Source organism: Eptatretus burgeri, chromosome 8 (genome assembly GCF_056783735.1).
Source record: "Eptatretus burgeri isolate ZD-2024b chromosome 8, Ebu_testis_v1, whole genome shotgun sequence".
NCBI lineage: Eukaryota > Metazoa > Chordata > Myxini > Myxiniformes > Myxinidae > Eptatretus > Eptatretus burgeri.
The window spans coordinates 83,893,144-83,918,972 of NC_140968.1; the positions used below are offsets into that span (position 1 = coordinate 83,893,144).

The 25,829-nt window shown below is 42.0% G+C and overlaps 1 protein-coding gene across 2 annotated transcripts in view; it reads left to right on the forward strand.

Moving 5' to 3' along the window:
* The window catches only part of PFDN1 (prefoldin subunit 1), a 29,158-nt gene extending 5,083 nt beyond the window's left edge, over positions 1–24,075 (forward strand). Inside the window, exons 2-4 of one of the 2 annotated variants that reach the window (XM_085892855.1) lie at positions 2,153–2,319; positions 16,125–16,209; positions 23,556–24,075. In XM_085892855.1, the coding sequence (XP_085748981.1) occupies positions 2,153–2,319; positions 16,125–16,209; positions 23,556–23,636 (333 nt within the window). In that variant the 3' untranslated portion in view covers positions 23,637–24,075. Of the gene's footprint in view, positions 1–2,152; positions 2,320–4,499; positions 4,618–16,124; positions 16,210–23,555 lie in introns of those variants that run through there. The other variant, XM_085892856.1, reaches the window with a different exon arrangement.
* Positions 24,076–25,829: the final 1,754 nt, after the last annotated feature.

Consider the following 25,829-nt stretch of genomic DNA (forward strand, 5'->3'; position numbering starts at 1 on the left):
ACATCTACAAACTTGGAAAACACCCCACCCCCTCCACAACATCGTGGAAGGTCCACAGATAAGCTTGACCGGGGGGGGGGGGGGGGCATTTATTTATTTTATCCCCATTTATTTATTTTACTCCTCCTCCAGTACCCTCTATAGTCACTGCTAATGAACAATTTGCTTGTTGAAGTTGTTGTCGCAAGGGGATCAAATAAAGCTTAAAACTTAGGCCCAGACAGCATTTACTCAAATATATACCATGATAATATTGTTTCCATGGAGACCGCCATGTTAAGCAGTGCTGAGCATTCCGTTCCATTTGAGTGCCTCCTTGAGCACTTTGTATCCAGCTGCTTGCTAATGGAACGCATTCCATTTTTCAACTCAAGTCCAGCGGTTCAGCAATGCATAGAAGTCAAACAAAGAAACATTTCTGGAATTCTATATCGTGTGATTAATCATATGTGCACGACTCAAACTGACCAAGCTGTGCCTTTGTTTCCAACAAAAAGATAATTTTATTAACCTCCGCCATCGAAGATGGATGGAGGTTACTGTTTTCACCCCTTTCTGTTTGTTTGTTTGTTTGTTTGTGAACAGTATTACGGATTTTGCCGAAACTTGGTGGGGGGGTTAGGTCTGGTCCAAAGATCATGCCATTAGATTTTGGACTTGGTCCAAAATCCAATATGGCCGCTATGGCGGCCAATTTAAAAAAAGATTTGAATTTTTTTTTTTTTTTTGCATTTATACATGTTTTAAGTGATTTCCAACCCCCCCCCCCCAAAAAAAAATTGTTAGAGAAAATTTTTTTTGCAACTTTTTTTCAACAAAATTTCGATTTCTTTTTTTTTTGCATTTCTACATGTTTTAAGTGATTTCTAATCCCCCCCCCAAAAAAAATTTGTTAGAGAAAAAAAAATTTTCAAATTTTTTTCAACAAAGTTTCGATTTTTTTTTTTTGCATTTCTACATGTAATAAGTGATTTCCAACAAAAAAAACATGCCAAAATTATAATTGTGGCTGATTTTGGAACTTCAGATGGATATACCCACGTAAAATCAATTTCTGTCTCAAGGAATCGAGTTGTGACAAATGAATTGAGTATGTAAAAGGGAAAGTTGCAAACTATAACTCTGTGAGCACTGTTGACGTCAAATTGAATGAATAGGATATCAGGTTCACTTGTGTGACCTAGCAGTATTGGCGGCGGAGGTTTTGCGCTCTACCGAGTGCTCCCCCTCTAGTTTCAGCTGTAAGCCTTCTTGAGACTATTCTACAGCTAGGGTGTCCCATAAGTCCCTTCACCACCGAACGTTTTCTTACTATAATAAGGTGAGCAGAATAAAACAAATACATTGACCTATTTATCTATTTTTGTTGTCCCCCACCCCTCCACCAAAGTCGGAGACAGGTGGGGAGGAGGGGGAAGCATTAAAATGAGTCTGTCCGACCAACTGATCATGCATGCATCCATGTACTTTTTAGTACATGTTATTTCAAAAACTGTTGAACATTAAGCCTTCCTATTGCAGATATCTATTCCTCATGACATTATCTCAACCTGATTGGATCACAGCTGTGATTGGCTGAATTATGTTGCCATGGCAACCATCTCAGGTACTCGGCTTGTGTATGTGATATTTCAAAAACGTTCCAGAATGAGCTTTCATATTACCCAGATCTATTTATCATACCACCCAAAAGGTGGGGAACCTAGAGTGTCAGCTCCTTGTTAAACTGCTTTTCATATTTTTGAAGGAAGGTGGTTCTTAAAGCTGGCTTGAAAATCATCAAATAAGTTGCTCAGGTTTTTTTGTTGTTGTTTATTTCCCCAGACTGATTATACGTTCAAGCACTCGAATAATCATCATTATACGCTCTTCCAATGTAAAGGAGTTGTCACTTCTACCTTGCATCTTCCTCAAAAACCTTTTCTGCATTTCACCTGTGAAAACAAAAAATTAGCATGGGGGTACAGTTACTTGTGGGACACACTGTATATATAACTCCTATATTGGTGTAGATTGTGCAGTTTACCTCTGTTTTTGATTTGTACCTCCATTAACATCATCCACAATTGTTGGAGTGATGTTTCTCATTTAACCACTGTCAACTTTACAAGTATCATATTCTCACTACCTGCATTTGCCTCCACTTCCTTAGGCATTTGTGGAGCTCCAAGGACGTGTCGTTGAGGCACAGAGGCAAGCACAGCATGCTGAAGGCCGCATGGAGGCTTTGAGTCGGACAGCCATGGGCTGTGAACTTACTTTACAGCAGATCTCGGCGCTGCCATCAAAAACGCGTCTCTTCCAGGGTGTTGGCAGAATGTTTGTACCCATGTTATTTTTCCAATGTTATTGATCGCACTCATTCATTCATCCATTCACCCCCGACTGCTGCTGGTTCAATGGCTTTCTTTCCCTGACTTTCGTGTTGTGATGCAGAAATCATTTATGATTAGACAAGTAGAAAAGCCCGTCAAAATGATGGGCAACCCTTCTATATTTTCACATTATTCAGCTTTGAAAACTCGAGATAAAACTGGAATTGCGTTCAAAAACTTTCATTTACTATACAAACTGCTCATCCCTTTATTTGGGAGGTATATCAGCCACAGACCGCTATATCCCGATTGCTCCCCAAAAAAAATTTGAAAAGGAAAAGAAAACCCGGGTTACATGCTCTACTGGTAAAAAGTTGTAGAACACCCCCATTTTTCAGTTTTTACTGAAATTTAAGCAGTTCAAGTCCAGTGAATAGCCTGAAATCGTATAAAGGTAAGCGGTAAACTGCCAGAGGTTAAAAAAAAAGTTTAGGTGACCAAAAACTGAAAAATAATGTAAATTTCAGTTGTTAAAAAAGGCCCTTTTCAGGGAACAAGTAATGGTTTAGCAACTGCAGCTGTTCTGCAGCAATGGAAGTAAATTAAGCCTTGAAAGTTGATGCAAACAATTCCTATAGGTGTCCAAACTTTTGTTGATTACTTCCAAACCCTCTGTCTATATAAAAGCAGTGTAAGAACAGACTGTTTTGCAACACCCTCTGAAGCATTATTTGGACAATATTGCTCTGCAGGAAGAGGTATATTGACATCATAATGGCGAGAAAAAGCCAATGAACAAAGGAAGACAGACAGACCACGATAACCCTTAAAAGTGTAGGTCTTTCCTTTTGACAAATTGCAAAGGAAGCCAAGGTGTCAGTGAGTGCAGTTTCCTATACCATCAAAAGGCACTTGGAAACTCGAGGAAATTCTGACAGGAAGAGGTCTGGCAGACCCAAAGCCACAACACTATCAGAAGACAAGTTTCTGAGAGTCAACAGCTTGCGTGATAGGTGGCTCACTGGACAGCAGCTTCAAGCACAGCTTAACACTGGTCGAAGTAAGGAAGTCTCAGTTTCAACTGTGAAGAGAAGACTTTGAGCTGCAGATTTGGCAGGTCGAGTGGCAGTAAGAAAGCCATTGCTAAGATGGCAAACTATGAAAAAAAAGGCTTGCCTTGGCCATGAAGCACCGCCAGTGGATTAGTGAAAACTGGAAGAAGGTCTTATGGACTGATGAATCAAAATTTGAAATCTTCGGTTCATCACGCCGGGTTTTTGTTCGCCGTTGAGTAAGCGAAAGGATGTTCCTCAGTGTGTGACACCAACTGTCAAACATGGAGGAGGAAGCGTGATGATCTGGGGCTCTTTTGCTGAATCCAGAGTCGGTGACTTGCACAGAGTGACTTGCACCCTGAACCAAAAGGGCTACCACAGCATTTTGCAGCACCATGCAATACCCTCTGGTCTACACCTAGTTGGTCAGGGGTTAATCCTACAGCAAGATAACGACCCAAAACATACCTCAGGCTATGTCAGAACTACCTTAGAAGAAAAGAACAAGACTGTAGGCTTCAAATCATGAAATGGCTAGCACAGTCTCCAGACTTGAACCCCATCGAGCTGTTTTGGGATGAACTGGACAGAAGGGTGAAAGCAATGCAATCTATAAGTGCAACACATTTGTGGGAACTTCTGCAACAGTGTTGGGAAGAACTTTCCGAAAAATATTTGATTTCCATTGTGGAAAGAATTTTACGAGTATGTTCGGCTGTTATATCTGCAAAAGGTGGCAACTTTGATGAGTCAAAAATTTAGATTAAATTTTGATCAACAAAACGATTCCACGATTTCCTTTTTTTATCTACAATTGTTTATTTGTTCTCTACTTTAATTTCGGAGTACATTTGAAACATTAAACTGCTTAAATTTCAGTAAAAACTGGAAAAATGGGGGTGTTCTCAAACTTTAGACCTGTAGAGTACATCACCTGTAGAGATTTACTTCACAGTACATCAAGCAAAACATGCCTACTGCTAATGTGTATATACAATAAATCATGGTTGTATAGCTTGGATAATTCTAATTGCACTGGCCCATGGGCTGACACCATCGGCCAAAGGACTGAGGCAAACGTGCCTTTACAAAATGGTGTAAGTATGGTTACGTTTTTTTTTTTTCTCAGATTCCAATTGTGGGTGGAGTCGAGCCAGCTGTCCAACCAAAGGGGTGAAGGCAATCCGTCCACACACACATGCAGACATAGTCCAAAAACAAACTGGCCTTGATATATACCAGTACACCTGCTCCCGATGGGAGTGGCAGGAAGGTTCATGTTATTAACCTCCGCCATCGGAGGTTACTGTTTTCACCCCTTTCTGTTTGTTTGTTTGTTTGTTTGTTTGTGAACAGTATTACGGAAAAACTCCGACGGATTTCGATGAAACTTGGTGGGGGGGGTTAGGTCTGGTCCAAGGATCATGCCATTAGAATTTGGACTTGGTCCAAAATCCAATATGGCCGCTATGGCAGCCAATTTGAAAAAATATTTTGCATTTCTACATGTTTTAAGTGATTTCCAACCCCCACCCCCCCAAAAAAAATTGTTAGAGAAAAAAATTTTGCAACTTTTTTTTCAACAAAATTTAGATTTCTTTTTTTTTTTTTGCATTTCTACATGTTTTAAGTGATTTCCAACCCCCCCAACCCCCCCAACCCCCCCAACCCCCCAAAAAAATTATTAGAGAAAAAAATTTTTGCAACTTTTTTTTTCAACAAAATTTAGATTTCTTTAATTTATTTATTTTTTTGCATTTCTACATGTTATAAGTGATTTCCAATAAAAAAAAAACATGCCAAAATTATAATTGCGGCTGATTTTGGAACTTCAGGTGGATATACCCACGTAAAATCAATTTCTGTCTCAAGGAATCTCGATGACAAATGAATTGAGTATGTAAAAGGGAAAGTTGCAAACTATAACTCTGTGAGCACTGTTGACATCAAATTGATTGAATAGGATATCAGGTTCACTTGAGTGACCTAGCAGTATTAGCGGCAGAGGTTTTGCACTCTACCGAGTGCTCCCCCTCTAGTTTGTTTGTTTGTGAACAGTATTATGGAAAAATTCCTCGACGGATTTCGACGAAACTTGGTGGAAGGATAAGGTATGGTCCAAGGATCATGCCATTAGATTTTGGACTTGGTCCAAAGTCCAATATGGCCGCTATGGCGGCCATTTTGAAAAAAATATTTGAATTTTTGTTTTTGCATTTCTACATGTTTTAAGTGATTTCCAACCCAAAAAAATAAATTTGTTAGAGAAAAAAACAACAAAATTTTGCAACTTTTTCAAAAAAATTTCGATTTTATTTGAAAAATATTTGAATTTTTTTTGTATTTCTACATGTTTTAAGTGATTTCCAACCCCCAAAAAAATTGGAGGAAAAAATAACAAATTTTGCAACTTTTTTTTTCAAAAAAAATTCGATTTTTTTTTTTGGAATTTCTACATGCGCGTCGATCTAGTTTAGTTTATTCAATCGTGGTTTAGTAGAGTCTGATCCGTTTTGACCTACAATGAATAGGATATCAGGTTCACTTAAGTGACACAGCAGTATTGGCGCCGGAGGTTTTGCATTCTACCGAGTGCTCCCCCTCGAGTTAACCTCCGCCATCGAAGATTGATGGAGGTTACTGTTTTCACTCCTTTCTGTTTGGTTGTTTGTTTGTTTGTTTGTTTGTGAACAGTATTACGGAAAAAAACTCCTCGACGGATTTCGACAACACTTGGTGGGGGGGTTAGGTCTGGTCCAAGGATTATGCCATTAGATGTTGGACTTGGTCCAAAATCCAATTTGGCCGCTATGGTGGCCAATTTGAAAAAAAATATATATATATATATATATATATTTGCATTTCTACATGTTTTCAGTGATTTCCAACCCCCCCCCCCCCCAAAAAAAAAAAATTGTTAGAGAAAAAAAAAATTTGCAACTTTTATTTCAACAAAATTTCGATTTTTTTTTTTTAGCATTTCTACATGTTATAAGTGATTTCCAACAAAAAAAACATGCCAAAATTATAATTGCAGCTGATTTTGGAACTTCAGGTGGATATACCCATGTTAAATCAATTTCTGTCTCAAGGAATCTCGTTATGACGAATGAATTGAGTATGTAAAAGGGAAAGTTGCAAACTATAACTCTGTGAGCACTGTTGACGTCAAATTGAATGAATAGGATATCAGGTTCACTTGAGTGACCTCGCAGTATTGGCGGCGGAGGTTTTGCACTCTACCAAGTGCTCCCCCTCTAGTTCTCTCTGGGATACATAGATTACACCAGATCTAGGCTCAAGTCTGTTAGTCTGTGTGAGACCCGATAAGCACATAATGTCTCAAGAACGTCGGATTTCCTCCCTTTAAATTTCGTGTTCTACAGCAGTAGCGACTGTTTAAAAAGGTAATCATACATGTTTGTGGTTTATAATATTTTTACTTCTGGTAGCGGTACCCCATGAAATGCCGCAATAAGCTATTTATACCTGTTAACATGGCGTTTGTGAACAAAACCCCTTGGGGAGAGGATTTATAATTCATATTAATTTTTTTCTATTTACATTAATATTCTATTATTAATGTTATTACTTTTGTTATGAGAAGCGGCCTTCGAAAAACGCCAGCAGAAGCTATATTAACATGGATATACACCTTACCACAGATTTCATCCAAGGTGGAAACCCTCTTTGAGGTGGGTGGGGGGAAGGGGAATGTAGTTTCCACAACCTCCGTCGTGTTCCCTTAGTCCTGTAAAGTTTGGTTGAGATTGGATAAGTAACGACCAAATGTATCGTGGTCAAAAATATATAGATACCAAATTGCGTATTTTAGTATGATTTGATGTAAAGTGAAAAGGGTTAATGTTGATCTGGACAAGCCAGCATCATATTGTAAAATACCACCCAAAGGTTAATATGCACTAGTTGACTTGGTTGTATCTGCTCACTTGTTTTCATGGCTGTACTCACCAGACTTGGTGACTTAATGGTTAGAGCATCCTCTCTGAGTCTGGGAGGTCGGTGGTTCGCACCCTTACCGAGTCATACCAAAGACATTAAAAATGGTATGTGCTACTTCCTTGCTTGACGCTCAGCATTTAACAGGATAGAGCATGGACATACAACACTGGGAGGACAATGGCAAACTATCCAGTATAACCCTTGCCACTACCTTGGCAGCACCAACGCTCTTTGAAGAGTATGGTATATCAAAAATGTTGGCACATCAGAGGTCCAGCTAACACGGACGCTCTGCGCCGGAGGTCTAATAAAGACCTCGGTGAATGACTGAAACGAAGTTTGACTTGCACTGTACTGTGTTCAGAATTGAGTATTAGGATCCCCCAATGATCATTCAACTAAAGCAGAGACTGGCCGTTGCTCGTGCACAGAAACGCAAGAGGCGAGAAGACATTTCTTCGACTTGAGGGTTTATTAAAATGTATATGGGGCGAAGGATCAACTTAAAAAAAACAAAAAAACATTTGTCTTTTTGCCTTCTTCAAATACTGTACAAATCATGAAAAGAAGGTGGTGTCAACCCTGAGAAGCAATTTGCTTGTGTTGGGGATGCCATAACAAAACACAAAATTACACAGAACAATACAGTCAAATTACATGAACCAAGGTGGTGAGGTACAAGCAAGATGGGAATACAATTTTGATTTGTAATTCAAGGCAACATAGGAAAAAGAAGAATGGACTTGAATCAATCGGAGCAGTTACACGGTTATGAATCGTAACACAAAAATCAAACATTTCTTCAACACACGCGGAAATATTGTTACGGATCTGGTAGCTTTTGCACACCAACAGAAGCAGTCCCATAGTTCAGTTATTTCGATAAGTATGTGTTTATAGTTAGAATCCATCCCCTTCTGTCTAATGGGAATTTCGTGTGTGCGCTATGAGTTATTTTATAGTTAGAATTTATATAACTACAACAACAACAACGCCACTGTCCCGCACTCGACCCAGTCACCATTACGCACGTGTTCGGGACCACGGACGTGAGCGGAGGTTTCCTTACCTCAGGGCTGGCTCTGCCTTAGCCAGATGGAGTGACCGGCCCGACCAATGAAGGCCCGCCACGAGTCGCCTGACAACTGACCATCCAATCAGGAGGCGAGTGGCGAAGAGAAGAGACCACAATTCTGCAGTGATTGTGGTGATTGGCTTGGTCTCGGTCGTCGTCTGCAGCCCTTTGCGGTGGATTCTCGTGGTGGTGGCGGCCGAGCTGCCGGGGACGTGGACCGTGGACTTCGGGTCGTGGGTTAGAGTCCTACTGTGGTGGTTCGGGTCGGTGTGACCGCACGAGGCAGGACAGGTACCCCGGCCCGGCTCTTCTGACTAAAGACCCATTGAGGTCCATTTTCGTGTGTGTGTGTGTGTGTGTGTGTGTGTGTGTGTGTGTGTGTGTGTGTGTGTGTGTGTGTGTGTGTGTGTGTGTGTGTGTGTGTCCGTGGGCCCCGTCTGTAAGTAGAATCATACAAGTGTTTTCCTTTCCTTGTAAATCATATTTTTTTTATTCGTGATAACTCTGCTCTGTGTCTCCCTCCCCGATTATTGTAAAATAAATCCCCTGTTGAATGTACCAGCTCGTTTTCTGTGCTTTCCTCCATTGGCCTAGCATGGTGCGTATTGCGAATTAGTAAAGCCGTTTGTGCTGTAAATTGTTCATTTGGTCCGGCGCGGCTTTGGTAACTTCCGCTCGGTTATGCCGGATCCGAGTCGGTGATAGCGACTCGATTCAGACAAAGTCGGCCGAGGGTGTGGTTTCCCCGGTAGTTGGACGGCGTGAGTACTTCGGTAAATTGGAATTAGACAAGTCGTGCAGTGCGCCATGTCCGTCCACACCGTTACCCCGTATGTATAAACAGGCGACTACCTCACGCCGTCGAAATATTGGTGACCACGGTTCTCTAAGTGACCCGTGACCTTTCGGAGTTGTCTGAGAGCCACGACCTAAATTCCGGGTGTTCGGTGGGAGACGACTCTACTGTTCCACCGAGTGGTCGTTTATCGCCGCCGAACCCTGGCCCACAATTATATTTCCAACGAGGAAGTATATTTTAATCTGCCTGTCAATCCACTCCAAAGTTTAGGGCCAGAATATTGAATGTTATGCTGACAAGACACAGTTCTATGCTTATGGAGATGAATGCAAGACATTAATCTGGTGGTGTACTGGTGAATATCATAATTCAAAACTAAATGAGAAGGGGGCTGTCTATTCACACATTTTTAGCTTGCCTGTTCCAAAAACAGAGACCTATAGCGATACCCCCGGCGTGAGTGTGAGCATCAGCGTCAGCGTGAAAATGTTAAATTTTTTGGTGTAAGTTATTTTTTCTTTTCTAATGTTTTTATCTACCACACTTTTTATACGCCCGATATATATATATATATATATATATATATATATATATATATATATATATATATATATATATATATATATATATATATATATATATATATATATATATATATATATATATATATATATATATGTGTCGTCCGTCTGTCTGTGTCTGTCCGTCCATCCGTTCCTGTCCGCACTCTAACTCCCAAAGTTTTCAAGTTTCATATTTGGTACATAGGTACAGACTGTGGAGACGGTGTGTCGTGATATACGCTCATCATCTAAAGTGGTTGCCATGGCAACCAGCATGCTGTTTTCCATGTAGCACAATTCTGTATATACCTTCTTGTTCGGGCGTATATTGTGCTCACTTGCGCTCTTGTTACTGATTACAATATACATATATTGCTTTAAAATTATTTGGATCAGACTGCACTTCAATGCTTTATTAAAATTATTAATTATTCGACGAGTCTTTTAAAAATGATAAATGTATAAACAGGCGAGCATTGGGTGGCTTTGACACCAACTCTGGTTGTGAAGCATTGTGAGATCAAACAGTTTTAGTAAAGGCCCGGTCACACCTTGACGTTTTAGCCAGCGATGGCAACGTATTAAAATGTATGTAAAACGCTGGCTTACGTTGAACTTTTGATGTTTTTTTTTTAAGATTCGGACGTATTCATAGCGACTTGGTCTTATGTATAACGCATTGGTAATGGACACAGAACGTTTCGTTGTGTTATAGATAACTTATACCAACGAATGCTGAACCTGTTGTCTGCCTACACAACCGATACCCAACGATAGTCTAACTTAGGCATAGCGCGTTGCACGCATCGCCGACGATGTCGTGACGTAGCCTATTAAAAGGCTGACGCACAACGATTCAAATCATAACTGCCGTAGTAATGGAAGTGACAACATCGCGGTCACACCTTGGCGATCTTGCCAGCGTATGCCGACCTAAGAAAAATGTGTCTAAAACGTTGGGGCACGTCAAATATGGTATGAGTAAGTTTGGTATACGTGAGTACAACGCTAAAGTACGCTATCATATGTCGTAGTAAGTAGAGTACGTCAAGAAATTTTAAACATGTTCAAAATTTTACGACGTACTCGGCGTATGACACACGTTCCGCATGCGATGGGGATAAGTTTTACACACGATATGTGGACGCTTACACACGTCCACAAACGCTACTTATAAGCTGCTCATAAGTCGAAACACGTCACGGTAATGTCTTTTTTACGCGAAACTTATTTCTAACTTATGTTTGACGTGCTTTGAACCAATTCTTTACGTAGTCCCAACACACATCGACGTATGTAGACGTATTCCAATGACGTCTTCCGGTCGACAAAAAAAAAAATTAACGTGTTTCTAGCTTACAACTGCCATATGAAGACGTGTTCCCAGCGGTTTTGGGAATTGGTATATAAAAATGCTGCTCATAAAAGGGGAACCCAACAGTGTTTTCGAGTCCTTTTTGAGTCGATGTCCATGTCAGCAGTAACAGTATCAGTATCAGTATCAGTATCAGTATTAGTATTAGTATTAGTCGTAGTTTGTTCATGTTGGCAGTAGTAGGTGAGTGTGAGGGGGAGGGTGTGGGTTATGATGGATCGTCCTTGCGTTTAACCATTTAAATGATAAACTCAACGATTTAAATGGCTACATCTCCACTATTGAAAGTAGACGCTTGCACTCAACAATTGGATTTTTTTTACACTCAACGACTTTTAAACGGTACCACTCAACTATTTTCATTGTTTACAATGAACGATTTAAATTGCTGTCACTTGCCTTTGTTTTTTGACGCTGGGGTTTGTAAATTTGAAGCGTTTCTTCTGAACGTGTTAAAACGCTCAAACTCGACTATTTTAAATAGACGCTGCCGATGGACAATTGGAATCATAGCCAAGCTCGACATCGAAGTGTGAACATCCTCGTCATACCGAAGAAAAGTTTGAAGAATGCTGCAAATAAGTGTCCTGGCCGTGGCCGTGGACGCTGACGCAAGGACGATCCATTATACCGACGTCTTTCAGCCTATGAGTAACTTAAAAGTAACGTCTGTCGACGTGTGGCATCGAACGCGTAACGTGCCAACAACACGTTAATCACAGGTTAGAAATAAGTTTCGGGTACGCTAAACATTACCTCGGCGTGTCTCAACTTATGATTAACTTACAAGTAGCATGTGTTGACGTCTGTCAACGATCGCAGACCGTGCATACAACTTGTGGCCAGCGTAGCGGAATGTGTGAGTCATACGCCGGCATACGTCGTGAAATTTCAAGCATGAAAAATTTTGAGGACAACCAAAAAGTACAACGTTTAAAGCCAACGTACAATGACGTATGGCAGTGTTTTTCAGCGTGCTCTCAATGTTATCAAAACTTACCAATAACGTATTCAAGGTGTGCCAGCGTTTTAGAAAAAAAATTCAAAAATCGGCATACGTTGGCTAAAACGTCAAGGTGTGACCGGGCCTTTACTTTAGGTGATAAAACAATTAATCGGTTTGAGATCCAGGTGGCATCCCACATATTATTCAAATAAGTTTTTTTCTTTTCTTTTCTGTAAAACAAATAATTTATAAAGATTCGACTGGGATCTTGATGTATTACCCCCTACAAGAGTACAATATTGTTACGGCTGTGGAAATTTGCAATACAACAGAAAGGTCCTCAGGTTAGATATATCGATAAGTTCATGTGTAGTTGGTCCACACCTGTTGTTTAGAGGGAATATGTGTGATTCATCCTGGCTGCGACGCTTTGAGTTAGCCATTTTTCTTTCTCTATCGTTATTTTGGACCATTAAGCCGCCAACAACTCAAACACCACCACCTTCGCCTCTTTACCTCCACAACTCCATCCCGCAAACATCGCTTCACCGCCATTCCCAAACGACGCCCTCCAACAACCAAACCACCACAACAAACCCCCACCACCTTTGCCTTTCTCCTTCCTCAACCAACAACCACACCACCTGTCAACACCGAAGGTCGTGCTGTCCAGGGCCCGTTCGGTAATTGTTGCCGAACGCGTCGAGCCGCGAGTCCAAATGAATGTCTTTCGGGAGAGGAGAAGCGGATCAGGAAGGCTTCACGCCCCTTTTCTTCCATCCAATGACTGAGCATCGGGTGGCATGGCCCCGCCTCCGAACCCGCTGTGAATGCGTTCCTTTTCAGAGAGGAAATCGGATCAGGGGAGGCTCACGCCCCTTTTTGCCCGACCAATGGCTGAACGTCGGGTGGCGTCGGGTGGCGTCGGGAGCCAACGCAGCTCGTGTGTGCAGAAAGTGGCGCTCTTCGAGTGAAGATGGAGGTCGACGTGGGGTGCAGAAGGGGGTGCAGAAAGGGGTGCAGAAAGTGGCGCAAGTCGGAAGTCGTGGAGTCTGTGTCGTGTGTTGCGGGGATCGGACGGGGAAGGGGACAGAGCTCGGAGTGGAGGTCGAGGGATGAGTCACAGAGTGGAGCAGAGACACAGAAGAGGTCTCGGGGGCGAGAGTTCGCTGGAGTCGGTGCGGTCCCGAGACCCCGCTAACGGGACGGAGCATCCGCCATTCCCCTCTTCTCACCCCGAGCATCAACAATTTCCCCTATCCGCGCTGAGATAGCGCCGGTAACCCCGTCCGCTCCCCGCCCCAACCGTGGTGTCGACCGACCAACACGTGCCTGTGCAACGCATGCCTGGAGGAGCTCACCGACCATAACAGGGGCACGGAGTCAGGCGCATTAGGCGGACATTGCGGCGAGCCCGCCATCGCGCCACGAGGGCGCGGGTAAGACCCCTTCGGTCTCGTGGACCTGGCCGATCACCCAGGTCTCACGTTCATTTGGTCCACGGACCTGTCTGCCTCCTTGCCTGTGAGGGTGGCTTGTATTTTCTTTGCTTTTCGTGTAAATGTGTGTGTGTGTGGCGCCAGTCTATTAAGTAAACCCATATAAGTGCTTGTACATTGCTGTATTCGGTTTTAACTCTGCGTATTGTTCTTGCTTTGACTGTTATATGTGCATTTTTGTATGGCTGTGAATACGTACGTGCCGTGTGTGTGTGTGTGTGTGTGTGTGTGTGTGTGTGTGTGTGTGTGTGTGTGTGTGTGTGTGTGTGTGTGTGTGTGTGTGTGTGTGTGTGTGTGTGTGTAATGTGCTTGCTTGTTGAACTGTTTCCCGTTTCGTTGCGTCCTTTCCTTTGTTTGAAAGTTCCATCTTGCATCACGTAAGGGATTGGTAGTGGGTGTAAACACCCAATAAATAATCACGAAACGTCGAGGTCGACGATAACTCCACTCGGTTATCCCTGCAGCACGGAACGAGCCGCTTAAGCGGTTCGTGTCCGGAGTCGACCTGCGGCGTGGTACGACTCTTCTGTACGCAACCCACGCGGGTACTTCGGTATATCGACATTCGGCGATTCACCCTATTTCGCGCGGGTAGAATGCGGACTGGGTTGTGGTGAGGTTAAACCCCCACCCGTGGCTAGCTCCTTGGCGGTAGTTCCAGGAGGGTCACGACCGAATTGTCCGTTCCGGTGGGCAACGCGTCGCGATTTGAGTTCCGTGGCCGATCGCACGCCGGGCGGGCGGAAATTCGTAACAGTATGATAAATAAGGAAGTGCAAGCGAACAGTGTAACAAGTCAGTGTGTATTTTGGGGGAGAAAACGCTTCAGTCTTGAAATAATACATATACCCTTTGGAAACCTTTTCAAGTTCACGAGTATTGAATTCCCATGATAATTGACGATCAATAGACACCGAGAAATTTAGTCCATTCAACTTGTGGTTTTATTTCGTTATTCACCAGGATGCTCTTTTTTGCATTGACGGATAGTCTATTTGCTGGAAACCATTCACGATGGACAGGATGGTAAACTGGAGGGTCTTGAGAAAAAGGACACGGGAAGGGTCTTTTAAACTCTTGCTTTGCATTTCCAAGCATGATCTATATTTCCGACAAGCCACGATTTTTGTCTGAATCTCGATATTCCCAAATGCTGAGAGCACGAGCGGCACATTTTATTGGTTGAGATGGTGCAATATTTTGTCCAAGTATTGCTAAACTGGAGGTTTTTTGGAATTGCCAAGAAGGCGATTTTGTGTTCTGTAGTGTTCAAGTATAGAATTCATTTGAGATTAAAAAAAAAGGTTTTAGAGGCTGTAGAATAAAAAAAAGAAGCCTTTTTTTGGAAGGTTACCACCATTGATGCACCTGTGCCTTGCTGACTGGCTCTTCAGTTAAAATCCTGAGCATCATTCCATTTTGGCCCGTCAACTTCAATACAGTCTGCTGGGGTGAGCCAGCAGAGGCACAACATATTCATCCAAGAGCAGCAACTACATGTAGATGCACGCGTACCACCACCCCCAGTCAGCGAGAACACAAACCACAACAACAAACGTTCGCCTGCACCGGCCCGTGCTCGAGATGATGAGAAGGATAATAGCTCAAATAAGACAGACTCCAAAGGGGAATGATTCAATTCATAAAGGTGCGGGAGTGGTTGGAGCTCGGACACATGCATCATGGCACGTTGGATTCTGCGAAAACGCTCTTCGACACGTATCCTATCATTTTACACAAACATTTATTGTGTGTGCATGTGTTTGTTACTTTTTCAGCCAATAAGAAGCTTGTTTAACCAACCAATAATAGTGGGTCTTGTTTGAGATTGCAAGCACAGGTTGCATCCTATGATGGATAAGCCACAGCTTGGCCTTTATGAGCTTCCAACTTTATTTGAAGGCAAGGTGGACTTCCCTATGGCCCTGCCTTGTATTTGAGCAGTCAGCAAAATAGTGGCAAAATGGAACTGATTTGAAGGTTACAAACATATTAAAATGCAATTTAATGTTACAAATCAACGATGTTGAGATATTAAAAACATCACAGGAGCTGTTTACGTATAGCTGAGACAAACATTGTGGCAATTCTCACGGCATAAGCCTTTTGTTTGTTTTGGGGAGATGTCAGTGCCTTGTCTTTTATGTTGAAACGTTTTCCTAGCATGTTTGAGGAGTGTGTTGACCAGTTCAGACCATAGTTTGTCATACAACTCAAAACAACTTTGTCCCAGTACCCTGCTGAAGATGTCTTTGCATCAAGTTGCCCATTCTGCTCTTGACCCTCTTCCGAGAGGAGAGCGAACAGCGGTCGGGGAATCGGGGGATTGTATGATTTCACTTTTTTTATTGACTTATTAATTTTTTTTATAATTTAATTGCAGTTTAAATTTTAGGGAATGAGCATGAATTTTACTTTTATAGATTAACACCTGAATGAGTTGAGCGAATCGTGAGTGTTCAAGCTTTGCTTTTCGATGGTAGTGAATCGCTTGCCTTTTGGAGGTGATGCAAGTCAGGCTACCTGGTTCACAGGTTTGTGCTGCAGGATCGAGAACAAGTGCTGTCAGACCTGAAGTCGGAACGAGGTGAGGCAGAGAACTCCCTCGGACAGCTGCAGGTACAAACGGTCTTTTTTCTCACTCTCACTCTCACTCTCACTCCATTTGGAAACACCACATCACAAAGCATTATGCACTTCCAGATTAATCACACCTCTGATTGTGGATAATGTAATAATTGCTCAGATGTTAGTTTGTGGAATAATAGTTTGCTGACATGTTACTTAGTAGGGCATTTTTGAATTTGAGGAACAGTTGCCCTTGTTGTTGTGTTGCTTAGTACAAAGCCAAAGTGTTGCCAAAGCTGAATTGATACCACAATTAGTCACTTTGTGTTTCTTCATACCCCTTGAGGAGAAAACTTGCATGGATTCTATTTTCTAATCCAGCAGCTAATTGTACCAACAGCTGAGATATTGTTTTCGTTTTCTTTTGCGATTATTACGATTTCACAAAATATCTGAGAGTCACACAAAAATGGTTTATTGATACATTTAGAACTTGAACGGCACTCGTAGAGCACATAGTCTTGCCTCACGCACTCATTCTGAACAAAAATACCATCGTTAAGTGAACACGCTACTATTATGGCCCACTGCTATTATTGCCCATATACACGTATCATCCATGCACCCTATTATGTCACATACATTGTCATTATCCGTAGCTTTATTGAATAATTATTGGGGTATTTAATGATCACGTTTATTATAACAACCAAAGCTGAATTGCATCAACAAAGGTGAATATGAAAAATATTTCAAACTAATTCCCCATGGCTGGTCATTCATATGTATGAAGTTTCACATCAATCTGTAAAGCAGTTCTGGAGAAGATTTTTATTTTATTTTAAGTTTTTACTTTCAATCCAATATGGCCACCAGACCCCGTGACTGATGATGTCATAAATTAAATTCTTCACTCGCATTGGGTCATAGATCAGATATATGAAGTTTCAGATTTTTCGGATAAGAATTTAAATTCGGCCAATTATAGCTGGAATACCACTTCACCGATAACATCATCGTTATCACTTATTACCCCATGGGGAGTTTGACAAGTGCCAAGTTTTAATTTTTTCCAGTAAGCGGTTTCAGAGAGACGGATGTCCAAATTTTTTCCTTTAATTCAATATGGGTGTCATACCATGTGACCTGTGATGTCAGAGTTGTCAATGAAATATTCTCCATGGGGAGTTCCTCCTATGTTTAAAGAGCAGGTTGCAGATTTTTTTTTTTTTTTTTTTTTTTTGTATACCTTGGTCGAGGCTCGTATGAGAGCAAACACACAACTCACAGCAAGGAGGCATGAGACAAGAGGGGCGGGAGTGGAAGGGACAAAACAGTGGGGAACAGACACATTAGGTGAACTGTGGAAGGGAGAGGGATGGGGATGGGACGGGGAACATGGCGAAGAGAAGATGGACATTTCAGGGACTTTCAGGAAGGAAAGCAGGAGAAATGAAGGAAGTGGGCTTGGGTGGATTATCGGGGGTAGAAAAGATCGAGGATTTGGATGGGGGAAGATAAGAGGTGGTGGTGAACAGCTGTTTTGAAAGCCTGGAGGGAAGAATGGGAAAGAATAGAGTGAGGAAGTTTATTCCAAAGGCGGGAAAAAAGAGGAATGAAAGAGTGAAGATGAGCAGTGATTCGTGATTTTGGTAGTTTTACCAGAAGGGGGTTGTTGGCGGACCTTGAGCGCCCTGTGGAAATGTGGTGGGGACAAATCGCAGAGAGAGCAGGGGGGGCAAGGCTGGAGAGGAGTCGGTAGAAGACAGAAGGACCACCAACCAACCTGCGGTGATTGAGTGAGAGGCCCAAAGACTCAGCTTCATTGCGGGAGATGCCGATGATCTTAAATGCCCTGGTTTCGACAGCGTTAAGCCGAGAAAGGTGGGAGGCAGGAGCACCAGCCCAGAGGGGAGAGCAGTACTCCATCAGGCTACGGACAAAAGCTTTGTAAGTGGTAAGGAGCTCAAGAGGGCCGAGGAAGGACTTAGCACGACGGAGGATTCCCAGTCGGCGACTGGCTTTTGAGGCGAGGTTGGAAATGTGACTTTCCCAGGAAAGGTCATGGCAGATAGTGAGACCTAGAAGCTTGAAAGAAAAGACTTCTTCCAGAGGATTGTTGAGAAAGTGGATGGGGGGTTTTGTTAACGGTCCTTTCGAAGAGACATAGTGAGAGTGTGAGATTTGTCTGGATTGAAAGACATGTTCCACGTGTTGGACCAGTTTGTGATTTTATCCAGATCTGCAGTGAGCGAAGAAGCTGCTGCTTGCCGGTCTGAGGGATGACAGATGGTACGGCAGAGGGTGGAGTCATCGGCAAAGAGAAATAGAGGATTTTCCAGAGAGTCCGAGAGATCATTGATAAAAACCAGAAAAAGAACAGGGCCCAGAACGCTACCTTGAGGAACTCCAGCCTGCACAGGAAGAGGGGATGAAAGAACTCCATTTAGGGCCACACGTTTAGATCACCAAACATGTTCTGAAAATTTATCAATATGATTATATGTGCATTAAATAGTTCGATGCAAACTATTGTGGTTGCCTAACTCTTGGGAAAATTAATGAAATATAACTCCAAAGTTGTTATTTCTCGAGGCTGTTGGAAAAAACAGCCGTGTGCCGCTGTGCCCATATATGGATGGTGACGTCACGTTCTCCAAAACAAAGCGGAAGCTCACTCCCTCATTGAAGAAGTGTCCAGTTCAGCGGGCCGTTATTTCACTTTTTTTTAATCCCCTGCCAACCAACGAAGTTGGCGGGGGATATAGAAATGGGTTCCGTCTGTCCGTCCGTCACATTTTGTTTCCGGAGCTTAACTACAAATCCCCTCAAGATATATTTACGAAATTTGGTACACATATCAAGCAAGTGGTGAACTGGTGCCTTTTGATATTTTCTCATTGATAGGTTACATGGTTTGGCAGCCATGTTGGATTCAAGAAAAATATAAAATAATGTTTTCTCTGGAATCACATAACATAACGAAGCGAAAATTTTCAACTATCATCTTCCATCATGTCTGCATACATAGTAAAAATTATGACGTCACAAGTCCCATGGTTTGGTGGCCATCTTGGATAGAAAAACACACCTCATCCGATTAACACGAAACTTCACACACGTATTCCACTGGAGGATTGGAGCCAGAATTTAAATTTATGATGTCATAGGTCACATGGTTCGTTACCCATCTTGGATTGAAAATTAATAAACTTTAAATATCTTCTTCTCCAGAACGGCTGGACAGATTGAGGCAAAATTTCACATACATAAATTAAATTCCCATCATCCTCCGACTCGTCCTCGGCAATATCGGAATGAAAACACTCAATTTCATCGCTGCTGAAATCACTCTCTGATTCGCATCTCGCCATTGTTTACACGCTGTTTCCGAATATTCACGTAGTTTTCGGAGAACGTGACGTCATAGCATCTTTGGTAACTTCCTGACTGATTTTCGATCACTGACAAAAGTTTTGACTTAAAAGTTAATTTTAGCATATTTCCCCAACACATCCTTTCAGAAGTTTGTTAATTTCTAATTGATAGGTCACATGGTTCGGTGGCCATATTGAATTTACCCTAAAACCTTCAAACTCTTATTCTCCAGAACGGCTGGTCAGATCAAGGGGAAACTTCACATACATATTGCACATGCTAAGGGAATATAAGTTTGTTAATCCTCATTTCCTATGGCGGGGGATATCGAAGACTTTGTCTTTATCGGATGCGAGTTGAGCTTGAAACTGTCTATATTATCCTTTTTTTATTTTGAATTATTGTAGAACAAAGTTATTTGGATATTTGTACATCATGCCTCATACGTGTGTCGTAATGTTTTGCGAAAATGGCTGGAAAAAGGGTAATCGCTCCCACCGATTCCCGAAGGAATAAAACATTCGCCGGCAATGGAAAAGATTTGTACAAACAAAACGGGCGAATTTTCCCCCAAAGAAAACGGGTAAAGAGGACCCTTTGGATGGACTTGTCATTTGTGATGACCATTTCACAGCGGAGGATTACGAAGGCAACGCAATGAGTGAGCTCAGTTTCAAAACAACTGCTCAAGTGAGACTGAAGTGTGACGCTGTACCCACCATTCAGCCTTCTCCTCAGCTGGCTCCTGCTTCATCTTCTCACACTGTCACCTACGATTATTCGCAATTTAGTTTTAATGGCCAATTATTCAATTAGCGCCAACGTATTTTGCCTTTTCGCAATGTCATCGCAAGGAAAAACACAAATAGAAGAGAAGAGAAAGAAAGAAAGAAAGAAAGAAAACACTTTCAAACAACCACACAGTCTGTTCCTTCGCTCGCGTAAACGACGACTGGATTGGGGCATTGTGTTTATCTATAAATGCACATAAGAAATCGAGAAATTATTAGAAAACAGTAAGTCATCACTATCCGGAAGTCTGTACGTTGTAACCCGTAATGGGGAACGCGGCTGAGAATCTCTTCCCCATCGGCCACGCCTACGCAGCAACATGTCCTGTCATTGGTTGGTAAATAAATGTCCATAACTTGGGGAGCACTTGTCCGATTAATATCAAACCTTGAAAAGGTACATCCACAGGGCCCCAGCAACATACCTGGCAAGTTTCAATTAGATTGGACCAGTGGTTGTCGAGAAACAGCAGTCAGACACACACACACACACACACACACACACACACACACACACACACACACACACACACACACACACACACACACACACACACACACACACACACACACACACACACATTGCTGGAATTATAGATAGATATGCCACAACAGTCTCTTGAAAGTTGGGGTTTGTTCTCACTGTTCACTTTCGCTGGGGTCAAGCTCAGCTGTCAGAAAGACTTCAACGCCAAGGCTACGGTGTATACTATATTTGGGTCCATTATTGATTCATTCTATTTCTGACTCTTGAGTGACTAGAGGGTTGGTGGTGGTCGTATGGCAGCTTAGTTGCTGGGGTAGCTATCATTTCTTGAAGCACGACTGTGTCGCTCATGCAGTGCCCCTCTACCAGTACACACACTGGAACTGGTACTCATTTCGCTGACCTCGGATGACAGGCTGAGTCAACCCCCTGGTGTATTAATTCAGTGGCCGACGGGGTTTGAACTCAGGACCTTAGGATCCCAAGCCACCACCCTAACCACTGAGCCAACACCAGGCTACTCGAGGGTTAAAAAAAATATTGTATCAAGTCACAGACAAATCAAACTTTACATTATTTTGTGCATTGAACAAGAAAATGAAAATCTACAAACCAATATGTCTGGTGGAGTCTGTCAGTGTGAACTGCCGGACAGTCAGTCCTGCCACTTGTACACAAAATAGGCCGTTTTGTGGCACTTGCAAGTGGCTCAAATTTATATGGCTCAGGGCCAGAAAGTCGAGAGTATAAATTCCCATCATCCTCCGACTCGTCCTCGGCAATATCGGAATGAAAACACTCAATTTCATTGCCGCTGAAATCGCTCTCTGATTCGCATCTCGCCATTGTTTACACGCTGTTTCCGAATGTTCATGTAGTTTTCGGAGAACGTGGCGTCATAGCATCTTCGGTAACTTCCGGACTGTTTTTCGATCACTGACAAAAGTTTTGACTTAAAAGTTAATTTTAGCATATTTTGAGTTTCAAATGTAAGAAAATAAATACCCAACAATTATTAATGTGCTTACAACCTTCGAATAATGCGAAGTCATCAGCGACCCCAAAACCTGCTCATTGAAGTTTTGCATTGATCGTACAAGCGGTTATTGAGAAAAACATTTTTAATGCGAAACTATATACACAGACACAGACACAGGCACTGCAATAGTCTCACATCCCCTTTGGGGCAAGACTAACTGGAACGGCACTCGGTAGAGCACGTACCTCTGCTAGGCTGAACAGTTTACCTTTTGTATCCCACTAATCGGCCAAATCTGCATCTGGACTTGAACCAAAATCTTATCCGCTTGTTCTTGTCACCTACCCAACACATCCACCAAGTTCTGTCATCCGTCTATAATGTTTTTAGATGTGCCGTATTTTCATTTTTGGCCCTATTTCTCAATGGTGAATCATTACTTTAAAAAAAAAAAATATATATATATATATATATATATATATATATATATATATATATATATATATATCAACATCTTCACTAAAATCTAATCAATTCATCCTTGTCACACACCCAACCTGTCCACCAAGTTTTGTCTGAATCCATCCATAACTTTTTGAGATATCCTTCTCGTAAATAGACAGATGGATAGACGGGGCTGAAAACATGACCTCCGTCCACCTTTGGAGGTGGAGGTAACAAGACTTGGCATTTAACAATGTATAGGTTTTCTCGTGCATATAGATGGCAGTAGATCTGAGTATTAATGATCTGTATGCACTGACTAGCACTGGCTCGTACTCGGACTAGCACTGGCTCGTACTGGGACTAGCACTGGCTCCTCCTGCATTCATGCTGGGAATAGCACTGGCTCATACTGCATCTGGCACTGGCTCATATTGCATTCATGCTGGGACTGGCACTGGCTCGTACTGTAACTGGCACTGACTCATACTGTATCTAGCACTGGCTCATCCTGCTCTAAGCCCCTTGTGCTGCGATCTACCATCCTGGCTGTTATCCCTCCACTCTGGATCTCCCTCAACGAATGCCAACTCCCTCAGCGAACTCTGGTTTTCACTTCAACAATCACTTAAATACGCTCGGCCCTGACATAAACTGCCATAGTTCCGCCTCCGATGGTCATGACCCATGTGGATCCGCCATCCCACGGGAGTTGACACGTGTGGTAAAGATTAATCGCAAACGGAAAAAAGATTGGGTGACATGAAATACAGAGGGATAAAGTAGAAAAAAGACAAACACAGAGCTTCAGGTGACAGGGTGCTCAACTATGCACACACAGACCTGGCAGGTGCAAAGTGGGGTGCTGCCCCTTATTCTGACATATTCTGACATGAGGGTGCCCCTTATTCTGACATTGATTAATTATTAAATCACGAACTAACAAACCTCGTACTGCATTCACTAACTAACAAACCATAAACTCATTTTCTTAATAATTGCATCTGGTTACTGCCCACTAACTATTACATCTGCTGAGACTCATATGCTGCAATTTAATGTTGTCATTGTCATGGAAACCTATTGTCAGTCATTTTTAAAGCTCCAAACATAGGAATAAGCTGAATGAGTAAACCTATTAAAAAGACATCCTTGTACTCGTTTTGAAAAGTTTAGCCAGACGGACTACCACTCTGAGTGGTCATTGTTATGAGAGTGATAATGCCATTTTTGATATGTACAAACATTAAAATGTCTACACGATTCTGTGGTACTGCTCATTCTCCACTTATTAACTTGTTTTATTTTTTTCCCACAGCAACAGAAAGCGGAGCTTTCCCGCCGAGTCGATGAAGCGGAAATGAACATCAGAGAGATGTTGGCAGCACGTCACTCGTAGCTAACCATCATCACTTTTACGTCAATTATTTAATTGCAAATTGTGCTGCAGTAGCCTTTGTTTTCAAAATCAGCGAGCCATGTTCACAATCAGTATGAGGCTCATTCTTGGCCTTTCTCTTATTGTTATTGTTATTATTATTCATATTCTTTAGTGCCACATTGATTTGTGCCGACTTGGCTTGGAATATTTGTTGCTCGTCATTCATCTCTCCCGTAATAAGCACTGGAATGTGAAAGCTGACTGTTTCGGTTACTGAGTGATGTTGTAGGTTGGGAACCTCTTTGTGTCTCGGAAGGCACAACGAGCCGTAGGAAAAGGAGGGTGACGAAGTAAGTAGTCAATTGCAATTCTGGACATGTTATAAATTAAAATTAACTGTGTTAAACTTTTACTTGTTTGGTTTTTGGAGAAAATAAAAACCTCGTTTCAAAGTGGATTTATGGAGTTATTTGATGTGGCTAACCATGGTTGAGTGATAACGACGTTTATCCTTCTCTGTTGGCCACTGTGGGTTTGATTCCGATGGCTGCTTATTCTGGCCAATCTACACTTGGCAGATGCGGTGAGTATATCAAGCTTGAGTTGAGAGGCTCTCATCCTGCAATGCACTGAAACTGGCTGGTTTATGGCATTTATGTTCCATGGGCTTTATCTCATCTGGCAATCAAATTTTCCCCCATCAGTGAGTAAAACGAACAAACAAACAAAAGAACTTTTACATGATGTCACCAGAGCTACAATTAAAGAACTTCCCCCCCCCCCCCTGAAAATGTTGGAGACTTGAAGTTTATTCGTGTGCATTGCTGGTATCCAATAATGCAATTAATTGTTATTTAATGTATTAACTGAATTCAGCTGTTTTATATCAAAATTTCAAACCCACAAATATGAATTTGGAAGAGCTTATGAAGATTTTTTTTGTTTTTTTTTTAAATTGCTTGGCAACCAAAGGCTGGAGGCAATATGTTTTCGGGTTGTCTGGCCAACGGTCCATCCGTTATTGGGTCTTTTTGTTACCTTAACAAGTTGAGTGATTGAAACCAAATTTTGCACAAGTCGAGAATGCAATACAACGATTAACTACTTTTGTGTGGAACACAAGGCTGCGGGGTAGCATCATTGTCGGAGGGTATGGCTCCGCTGCTGATGCAATGCCATATCTGCTGGTTAGGGCAGAAATTTGTAATTTGTTCATGGTGCTGAAGATTGCTCGCTGACTCTTCATGAAGGACACCATGGAATCTTTAATGTCCGCAGATGAGCTTCCCATTTACCGTACATCCGAGGGACGGCACACACATTGATGCGTCACCTTGCTTGGAGCGTGATGACAGCTTATAGCTGGGTCAGGATTTAAACCTAGGCTAGACTGCTTCGAGGTGTGTGTGTGTACCACCAGGCCTTGCTGTCAGTCCAAAGATGAACTGGGTTTGAAATGTTAGAGCAAGTGGTCTTCAATTGAAAATTATTTTGTTACTGCATTAACTTAAAACAACATCAAAAATGGAGTAAGACAAGGTGACATGATCTCACCCAAATTATTCACTGCCTGTCAGGAGTATATATTTTGATCACTTCATTGGGAAGATAAGGGTGTCAACATTCATGGAGAAAATTTCAACCATATAAGATTTGCAGATGACGTCCCTCGCCCCTCCGACAAGGTCGGAGGTGGGGGAGATTAAGATGATCTCTGACCAACTTATCATCTGTGCACGTACTTTTATGTATGTGATATTTTAAAAATCGTTGAACATTTCACCTTCATATTGCGGATATCTATTCCTCATGACATTATTTCAACCTGATGAGTTCACGGCCATAATTGGCTGAATTATGTTGCCATGCCAACCATGTCAGTAACTTGCCTTGTGTACGTGATATCTCAACCGTTAAATATTGGACTTTCATATTACACAGATCTATTCCTCGTACCACCCAAAACGTGGGGGACTTGGAGTATCATCTTGGTATAGAAGAAATCTTAGAATATTGAAACCATACTTGGGGAAGTTGCTGAATTCAGCCTGAAGTGTGGGCTGAAGATGAACATGCCAAAAACCATAGTACCAATGAACCCCTTGTAGCTCATGGAGAAATCATAACAAATGCATACCAAATAGAGGAAGTAGAAAAATACATATACCTCGTGCGAAGCTTTAGCCTTAAGAAAAAAAAATGAAGAACAAG